At 43.6% G+C, this 10,845-nt stretch overlaps 1 protein-coding gene across 2 annotated transcripts in view; it reads right to left on the bottom strand.

Annotated features, from left to right (window-relative positions):
* The window catches only part of LOC147026779 (protein transport protein Sec24A-like), a 108,996-nt gene extending 106,344 nt beyond the window's left edge, over positions 1 to 2,652 (bottom strand). For both annotated transcript variants that reach the window (XM_085882585.1, XM_085882584.1), the window contains exon 1: positions 2,268 to 2,652. In XM_085882585.1, the coding sequence (XP_085738711.1) occupies positions 2,268 to 2,376 (109 nt within the window). In that variant the 5' untranslated portion in view covers positions 2,377 to 2,652. The remainder of the gene's footprint in view (positions 1 to 2,267) is intronic.
* Between the last annotated feature and the right edge of the window lie 8,193 nt (positions 2,653 to 10,845).

Below are 10,845 nucleotides of genomic sequence, written 5' to 3' on the forward strand. Positions count from 1 at the left end.
TGCTAGCATGAGATGGTGGACGTTAAAGATCCCACTGTCTTTTGCGAAGATAAGGCGAGGTATCGCAGGCACCCTGAATAAATTACAAACTCCTGCACTTGCAGTTGAGTGTCCTGCATCGGAGTGATGACCCGTCCAGGTTGTAACCCGCGGTACCCTGTCCAATGAAATTGCCTCGGTAGCCCGGTGCACCGAATGGTGCAAGGAGTAAAAGGAGAATTATGTAGGATTATTTAAGTCATAAACATTTTATTTCCCAATAAATGTTGTCACTTCTGTAATCGTAATAAGTTGCACCACATTCATCGCTGCAAGCGATGGAGAATCAGTGTTGGCAGGAATTTCGAGCTTCGCAGAGACACATGCTCTGTATCTTAGTACATATTGTTGCCAGTGGAAGTGTACAACCTTATTAACTTGAGATAAAAATGAGTACGACTCGGAATTACTTTGTATTACCATTTTATTTTTAAAGGTTTGAACAGTTTGAACAAGGATGAGGAAGGTACCCCATATATGAGATAAAGGATTCACAGTATTTGGTATTTTATTATTATTTAATAATTACTAGCGATACCCGTGCACATGCACAGGATAGCAGTACAACATAGCTGGTAGCAGACGACAGACCACACAGGGAATGCCAAAAATACGCATTGTGCAAAATGCAAGTGGTACTATGGAACGCCAAGACTTCCCAAACATTGTCGGCATGTCCGCCAAGTGCCACAGCAATTTCGTAGGGATCGTGTGACGGTGAGCCGAGTTTTTAGTGTGCAAGCTTGGTATTATAATAGAGATTATTAATAACAACAACATTAGTCGCCTTACAAGAAACTTCAATGCAGAAGGCCATTAGACCCATCAAAGCCTGCGCAATGATTGCCAGCCTATGGTTGGTTGTCTGTGTTCTATCCTTTCAGACGCTGGGAAACGAGCAAGGAAGCAGCAGGTACCATCTTTAAAGTCTTTGGTACAACTCAGCCGGGGTTCGAACCACCGACCTCCCGGACTCGAAGCAGACGCTCTAACCCAGTGTTTCTCAACCTTTTTTGTCCCATGCCCCACTTTGATTTTCAAAAAATAAAAAAATCGTATGCCCCACCATGATTGGAGACACTACATATGTATTCAAAAGGCTTTATTAAAACTTTATTGCAAATTTTATTCAATTGCTACTCACTTCAATGGGAACCCTGCCCTTGACGCTGGCTGCAGATTTGTTCGATTTGAGGAACCAATTTTGTCAGTTTCAGCCTTAAATCGCCACGTTTCGTGATTTCCAGTCGATTTCTCTCAGCTTGCAGCAAATCGATAACAACACTAAATCCACGTTCGACTAAATAAGATGATGGAAAATTTATCATATCAACACTTCCCTTGCCAAAGTAGTCGAGTTTGGCTGTTTCTTTTCGCTCTCCTCAGACAGCCACATCATGGTTCCTTTGAAGTTGAAAAGACTTTTCACACACTCATCTCGTTGTGACGCGATGAGGCAGCAGTTGCAGCTTCAAACTTTTGAAAATTTGAAAGTGCAAAGCTATGAAAGCGATCATATATTTAACTCAATTAATTCTAAATCCTCATGCCCCACCCCACCTTGAGAAACACCGATCTAGACAATTACACCAGCACGTCTGCTAAACCACACTTTCCACACAAAGTATTATCGGCGTTGCTGACGCGGCTGGGTGATCACGTGTAAGGGGCAAGCCACGTCGCCAGAAGGCTGGGGCGGTGCTGCAAGTGGTGCTGATGCCAATAAATAAATAAATAAATAGTAAAGACAGAGAGAGAGACAGAGAGAGAGACAGAGAGAGAGACAGAGAGAGAGACAGAGAGAGAGACAGAGAGAGAGACAGAGAGAGACAGAGAGAGACAGAGAGAGACACACACACACAGAGAGACAGAGAGAGACAGAGAGAGAGAGACACACACAGAGACAGAGAGAGACAGAGAGACACACACACACACAGAGACAGAGAGAGACAGAGAGAGAGACAGAGAGAAAGACAGAGAGAGACAGAGAGACACACACACACACAGAGAGACAGAGAGAGAGACACACACAGAGACAGACAGACAGAGCATCATGAAGGCTCAGAAATGTACAGCTGAACGGAACATGTGAACAGTGAGGACATTGGACATCACCTCGATCGTGTGCGACGCCTCGTTCACACGTGTACATCTAAATCCCCAAATACACTGCGAGGGAATAAGTTTCTCGTTTTTACGGCCTTTCCCCCACAAACCCCGATGCTCACCGTTCATAGGAGGCTTCTGTTGCTCACTCGTCAAGGCCACAGGAGTCGCAATGTCTCCGGTATCCCTGAGCCCATCTCGCCTTCTTTTCCTCTGCGCTTGTTTATCCATAATCCCAACCACACCGAGATCCTGACACGAATCAAAATTCCAGAGACCACCGAGGCCTCAGGAGGTACCGGTGAGAAGTGCCACCGCCGTTTAACGAACGTATCACTAGTACCTGAGTAGACATGCAGCGATCAAGGCTACCCAAGGCGGTAGTCGCAATTTAAAATAAAATTTGAAAGAAAAAAAAAATAACTCACTGACACAACTATTTTCCACACCGCCCCGGAATGGATGAAGGCGACTAAACTCCACGACTTCCGGACACAGCGTGACCTACGTCATGCCCGTGGTGGAAGTGACGCAATACGCATGCGCACTTCTTCCACGTGGCAAATTTCCCGTGAACCTCTACGGTGTTGTTCTCGAGCGCAGAGCCACGTGTCTGCGATTCCATTTCCTCCTCCCCCCCCCCCGGAACTCTTTATTTAATCCATCAGTCATCGTCGTTTTCCTTGCAAATGTTATCGCCCGATTTGTGAAGGAATTTTACAAATAAAAAATATGTTTTTCAAATACCGTCAATCGTGGCGTCATTGATTAATCCACCTGTGCCGTGAATTTATAATTGAGTTGGTTCACATGAGGTAGAAGTGTGTGCGCGTGCGCGTGTGCGTGCGTGTGCGTGTGCGTGCGTGTGCGTGTGCGTGCGTGTGTGCGTGCGTGTGTGCGTGCGTGCGTGCGTGTGTGTGTGTGTGTGTGTGCGTGTGTGTGTGTGTTTTCTCTTTTCGATATTCACCCCCTGTTGTTGTTATTTATTTATTTTACAGGTACATTTATTCCCACGTTCTTGTGTGCTTGGCCAGGGGGGAAAGTTTGCCCCAAGTCTTTCACGAACCGGCTGACTAAGTCTGACGTTCGACTAAGGTGAGGAAAGAATTTGGAATCTGCTCATGGTGCCGGAGAAAGGTCGCTTACTCTTCGCGAAGGACACCCTGGGATCTTTATAAACGTCGACCACAACTAATTCCGGCACACGGGACGGCAAGTTTAAAGTCCATCTGAAAGGACGTCACACACACACGTTGACGAATCACTCTGCTTGCGAAACACCGGGATGACAGTTTCGAGCTGGGTCAGGATTCGAACCCAGGCGAGACAGCTTGGAGGTGAGCGTGTGTGCCTCGAGGCCATCACAAGGAATGGCAAGGAAATTCGACGCAGGTGGAGGACATTCATCCCATCATGCCTGTTCCACATCAACACCTCTTCGCAGGTGGAGGACATTCATCCCATCATGCCTGTGCCACATCAACACCTCTTCGCAGGTGGAGGACATTCATCCCATCATGCCTGTGCCACATCAACACCTCGATGCAGGTGGAGGACATTCATCCCATCATGACTGTGCCACATCAACACCTCGACGCAGGTGGAGGAAATTCATCCCATCATGCCTGTGCCACATCAACACCTCGGTGCAGGTGGAGGAAATTCATCCCATCATGCCTGTGCCACATCAACACCTCGACGCAGGTGGAGGACATTCATCCCATCATGCCTGTGCCACATCAACACCTCGACGCACTTGGAGGACATTCATCCCATCATGCCTGTGCCACATCAACACCTCGACGCACTTGGAGGACATTCATCCCATCATGCCTGTGCCACATCAACACCTCGACGCACTTGGAGGACATTCATCCCATCATGCCTGTGCCACATAAACACCTCGATGCAGGTGGAGGACATTCATCCCATCATGACTGTGCCACATCAACACCTCGACGCAGGTGGAGGACATTCATCCCATCATGACTGTGCCACATAAACACCTTGATGCAGGTGGAGGACATTCATCCCATCATGCCTGTGCCACATAAACACCTCGATGCAGGTGGAGGACATTCATCCCATCATGACTGTGCCACATCAACACCTCGACGCAGGTGGAGGAAATTCATCCCATCATGCCTGTGCCACATCAACACCTTGATGCAGGTGGAGGAAATTCATCCCATCATGCCTGTGCCACATCAACACCTCGACGCAGGTGGAGGACATTCATCCCATCATGCCTGTGCCACATCAACACCTCTTCGCAGGTGGAGGACATTCATCCCATCATGCCTGTGCCACATCAACACCTCTTCGCAGGTGGAGGACATTCATCCCATCATGCCTGTGCCACATCAACACCACACCAATTTATCAACACAAGATCAAATTAGAAAATGTAAATTGTTTTTTTTTTTATGAAGTATTTTTTTGTAATATTATTTTATTTTTATTTCCTTCTTTTCAGAGGCGGGGGCATGGACTTTGGTAAAATAAAAATTTTTAAAAACCACACACATCAACCACACAACATCCCCACCAACACTCCATACACATGCACACAATCACCCATCAGTGCTCAAGCTATCTCAAAGTCCTGCCAACATCCCAACACCCATCCATCAGGACCATACTCTGTACAGAACATCAGTGCTGCCAAAACAGTCTCCTTGGCCATTGGGCACAATCCTGGATGGGTCACCACTCCAACACAGGACACTCTAATGGCTCAATCATCCCAGCAAACTGGATCTACCTTTTGCCAGCCTGAGAAGGACGACACAGTGAGTCAACCCCACCTGGTATGAATTAAATGCCAAAGCAGGATTTGAACTCAGGACCCGAGAATCCCAAGCCCACAACTCTAACAATTAAGCCAACACTAGGCATAACACAACATTCCCATACCCATCTATCTCCATAACTTCCAGGTACCTATCTAATTATTGGGTTGCTGAAATAGGTGACCCTTATTGTCAGTAATTCTGTCTGTTTGTTTGGATGTTTGTTTGAATGTTTGTTCGTTTGTCATCAGCATAATTGGTAGTAAACGTGGGCGGATTTTGACCAAACTCGGGTGGTAGGTACATCTTATGACCGAGTGCTTTGGAAATTGTGATGGTTGCTAGGGACGCTTTGGTTCCCTAGCAACAACCGAAAAACCTTCAAAATCGGTCCCGTTCACGCGAAATCAATTCCGAAAGCCATTATCCCACGTCGGGTTATGAAATTTGGCATGAACGATCTACAGTTGATGCTCTATCAAATATATTCCGGTTTTTGTGATATATGGAATACTTTACCCGAAGCACCCCCTACAATTAGGGTATGTGTAAAAATTGGCGAAAATTGAAGGCCCCCCGAGCGACCAGGTGAGTGCATCGATACGAATGAAACTTTGCAGGTTCATGGTACTCAATGAGTACTACAACTTTGCCTCAGGACATATTGACCGATTTCGCTTAGGTCAGAGGTCAAAGGTCAATTAGTGCAAAAATCGATAATATGCGAGAGCTGGAGGTGCCTTCGTGCCAAATGCTACTCCTCCTCGGGTTATGGTCGGATGGTCATGAAAATTCACACTAATCGTCTGGAATACATTGTGCACAAAGGAACGAGCCGGATTTTCGATTTAGATCTTTGTTCACCCACAGCACCCCCTCGAACTTTGGGGATTTCCGATTTCAAACCGCATTTTCGGTACTTTTCATTCAAATGGATACCGAGTAGTTATCAGTAGATGGAACTGGATGAGATTTGATATGCATCATCTTAAGGTGATTCCCTATCCGCTATATTACATCCATTTTGCTCTATATCTTATAGTTTCCATGCTCTGCGACGCATCGCCGCCGACCGGCTTGTAATTTAAACTTATCCACTGTTTCTGCTGTCCCTACCTTTCCAGGGAGGCCATTCCCGGCATTAACTACTTCCTGAGTGAAAGTCCCCAGCCTTACTACCGTCTTAACTCTCCTCCTCGTTACTCTCAGGCTATGGCCCCGGTCCTATCACTGTCCCCCTGGTCCCCTTGTCCGAGTCTGCTAAATAATTATTCTGCACTTATTTTGCCTATACCTTTCATTATATTAAACATCTCCATCATATCTCCTCGTAACCGCCTCCTTTCTAGTGTATAAAGCCCCGTCTCCTTCATCCGCTCCTCATATCTGAGTCGAACTAGGCCCGGAATCAATCTATTAGCCCTGTGCTGAACCATTCCTTTGGCATCCATGTCCTTCCGGAACTGTGGTGACCAGAACTGCACACAATATTCTAAATGTGGTTCTCACTAAATTCCTACACAATGTTAACACTACCTCTTTTGATTTATAAATGAACCTAAAACCCTATTTGCTTTACCTTTAGCTGCCTGGCATTGTGCTGCCTGCTTACCTCCCGTATCTATTACCACCCTTAGATCCTTCTCCTGTGTGACTCGCTCCAAAATTACCCCTTGCATCCTGTAATCTCTATTTTCATTATTCTTTCCCATCCCAAACACCTTACACTTGCTCAGGTTAAATTCCATCTGACAATCTTTCACCCAATCTATGCAAATATCAATACTTTCCTGAATCTGATCACCACCCCCTCTGCTATCCACCTCACCTCCAAGCTTTGTGTCATCTGCAAATTTGGAAAGTCTACTCTACACTCCACCATCCAAATCATTGATGTAAATAATGAATAGTTCTGGTCTGAGTACTGATCCTTGAGGTACCCCACGACTTACATCCTCCCAGCAAGACATCCTCCCACTCACAGCCACTCTTTGCTTTCTACCACTAAGCCAGTTTGCAATCCAATTAGCTACCTGACCAGCTACTCCACAAGCCCTCACTTTGGCTAACAACCTCCGATGTGGTACCTTATCAAATGCCTTCTCAAAGTCTAGATATACTATGTCCACGGCCTTTCCCTCATCCACACAATCAGACACTGCTTCATAGAACTCTAAAAGGATTTGTTAGACAAGACCTTCCTTTGGTAAACCCAAGCTGACTACCTTTAATGAGTTTGTATTTATTATTTACGAAATCTTTATATGTGGTTGATGTGGAAATCTTTAGATTTCGTAAGTATATTGATGACTTCTGTCCTCTGTTTGTGTGTTTGTGTGTGTTTGTTTGTAGGCACGATAATTCGAGAACGGAAGAAGCTACCAATGTCAAATTACACCACGTGATTCAGGAGGGTGATGGCTTGCGCTGATTAGATTTTGGTCAAAATCGGTCAAAGGTCAAGGTCACAGTGAGGTCAAACATTCGATTTTTGATGGTTTGGTACAGAATCATCGTAGAAACTTCTGGTTTGCGTTGCTACCTTCTCTAGAGACAGCTTTTATTAGACAAGGTCAGAGGTCAAGTTGATGACTTCGTAAGTACCAGTCTATGACTGCTTGTTTGTTTGTCCGTTTTTTGTCGCTTTGTTAATTTGTTTGTCTGTTACTTGCAAAATTGAAGATTTGCAAGTGCATTGGTCAGTCAATTTTGTTATTCAGTCTGTTTGTTTGTTTGTCTGTTAATCGCCAACAGGTCACAATTCTAAACCGATCTTCATCAAACTTTACCAAAATGTAGAGGCAGTCTCAACTGAGAAGCCTAATGGTTTTGAGGTCAAAGGTCAAAGGTCATCTTGAGGTCGAATTTCTAAAAATGTCATTTTTCTTCCGATTGACTTGAAAGTTAAACATAATTTGCACATTAGGTCCCTGAATTGGGAAAGCAACTATTTTTTGAAGTGAAAAGGTCAAAGGTCAAACTTCTAAAATCATCAATTTCCATCTGAAAAATCATCAGTTTTCATCCGATTGACCTGGAAATTAAACAGCAATTGCATAGTGCATCACTGAATTTGGAAACCAACAATTTTTGAGATCAAAAGGTCAAAAGGCAACTTAAGGTTAGCTTTTGAAAATGAATTTTCATCTGAAAAGTAATCAATTTTATCCGATTAAACTGAGCTTTGATGAAGATAGTTCGTTTTAATCTTAATGAAATGGAAAAATTGATGTATCCATGGCAAGTTGTTTTTTGGGGGGGAGGAGAGAAGCGGGGGGGGGGGGTTGGATTTTAAAAGTGTAGTGCTAAGCACGACGTGTATCTTGTTTATTTATTTGTCTGTTTGTCTGTGAGCAGGATATCTCAAAAAGTTATGGACGGATTCAGACAAAACTTGGTGGACACATTGGGTGTGTGACAAGGACGAATCAATTAGATTTTGGTGAAGATCCGAACCCAGATCTGGATACATGTTTTTAAAAAAAATTTCAAGTAATTCTTCACCATTAAGAGATAGGGCCAAAAATATATATACAGTACAGTAGAGTATAGAAAGATATCTCAAAATATATTAGGCCTGATATGTTCTTCTGGATCAGGCATTGCATGGCGGAGGTATGCACTCTACCGAGTGCCCTTCTCGTTTTATAAGTACTGTATACACAACCATAAATTAAAAAAAGGAATTTGCCTGGTTCATTTTCCTTAACGAATTAATCAGATTAATCACACCGTTACTTGTAAGTTAAAAGTTTCAGTATCTCCATGCACGGGTACAGGTAAACTTGCAATAATTTTAAATTAATTATTGTACTCTGAGCATTTGGTTCAATGTCAGCCGAGCTATAAACTGATACCCTGTTGTTTGGTATGTAGGGCGATACATCAATGTGTGTGTTTCGTCCCTCGGATGGGCGTTAAACTGGGTATCCCATCCATCGTGAACATACTTTTGTGCCTTGGTGGATGTGAAAGACCTCATGGTGTTCTTCGTGAGGATTCCATCACACTGTTAGTGATGAAATATAGAACATTTAAACACCGTGTTGAGTGCAATAGCCAATAACAATAATATTTTAATCACATGTATTCGTAGTTTGCGGAGGAAAAAAGAATATTTATTCGTTTTTCCTCCGTAAACTACAAAGTCCAATTATAATTTATATTTGTATTTTGAAAATTTATATTTTCAATGAAAATTTGGAAGTCCAATTATAATTGGACAATTTTAAAATTAGGCTAAAATAAATAAATAAAATATGCTTGGGACATTTATTAGACGACTTGAGGGGTTTTTTTTTTTTCTTATGCACACACGAAAAGTTAAAAATAAGAAAATCGAAATTGTGATGAGGTTGGGGAGGACGGGTGGAGAGAGGAAAAGGGAGGGTAGGGGAATATGGTTTGAGTTGGGGGAGAAGTGTCTTTTACCAGTGGGGGTAGGGGTGGTCGCCAAGCATGTCCCATGGTCTATTCAAACCATCTGGAAGACAGCCTGTGAAACCTAGTTATGCCTAAGTGAATTTCTAACTAAATCCAACTAAACTTACGTAACTAAAGCCATACTATGAATGGACAAGCGGATGCTGGAATCAAACCTTGTGTCTCAAATAATTTTCAAACAATTTATTCTGACTCCTTCAATTCAAAGGGTTATTCATCAATCATTCATCACTGCACATCATGCATGAATTTAGTCCATTTTACATGCTTCACCTCAATCATTTCGACATTTCCATATATTCATATTAAACAACAGCTGTTACAATCAATGGTTCATCTCGGCATCTACAATTAATTATGGCATGACATGGAAAGACAAACACAAAATAAAGGATGAGAATATCACCCAAAAATTCCTGTTTAAGTAACTTGGGAATTGCTTGCTTTCTGGTTGCTTCTTTGGGAATGGGTCCAGTTGGTGAATTGGAGCCCATCAAGCATCGCTTCGTGACAGCAGCAGAGATGTTCCATCTGAATGAATCTGTCCACAACCTTTTGAGATTCCTGCACACAAACAGACAAACAAACAGACAGCTAGGGGTGAAAACATAACCTATGTTCACCTTTGGTGGGTGGATGTAAGAAAGCACACATCCTTTGTGATGTTGAATGGCTGCATTTACAGCATGTTATCATATTGAGCCTGGTGTTAGTTTAAGGTTAGGGTGGTAGGCTTGGGATCTTAGGGTCCTGAGTTCAAATCATGCTTGGCTGTTTAATTAATACCAGGTGGGGTTGACTCAGCCTGTCATCCTTCCGAGGTCGGCAAAATGAGTACCAGCATGCTGGGATCCTGTGTCGGAGTGGCGACACATCCAGGATTGTGCTCAATAGCCAAGGAGACTGCTTAGGTAGCACCAACACTCTGCACAGAGTTTGATCCCAATGGATGGATGGATCAGATTGAGTGATTGACAGGCAGAGAGGCCTATAGGGAGAATGCAAGCTGATCCCCCCCCCGCCCCCACCCCCCACACTCCATTCCCCATCTATTATCTCAACCAAGTGGCCAAGTATCCATAGTCCCTCATTCACAGTGTTTGGAACCATTCTCATTGACTGTCTTTTAGAAAATCCTACAATGTCCTCAGCCCCTTTCCCAAAATCACACCTTCAACACGAACATGCAGAAGTCTTAAACTTGGACGGCTCATGAAACGAAAAAACTCATCCACTCGTGTTTGAAGGCATTACCATCATCACGTTTCAATATAAGTTTTCCGACCTCATGATGTTACTCAACCACTGGAGGACTGAAAATTGGCCGAAAAACTTGAGGAAAGTCAAAATGTTTGGAGTAATGTTGAGATTGATAGGTTGCTGTCACTTTGGACAGAGTGAAGCACAAAGGATGAACTTTTATCAAGTTGCAGAATGAAAAGGTCTACAAGAGAATGTTAGCTTT

The sequence above is a fragment of the Eptatretus burgeri genome, chromosome 5, assembly GCF_056783735.1.
Source record: "Eptatretus burgeri isolate ZD-2024b chromosome 5, Ebu_testis_v1, whole genome shotgun sequence".
Classification (NCBI taxonomy): domain Eukaryota; kingdom Metazoa; phylum Chordata; class Myxini; order Myxiniformes; family Myxinidae; genus Eptatretus; species Eptatretus burgeri.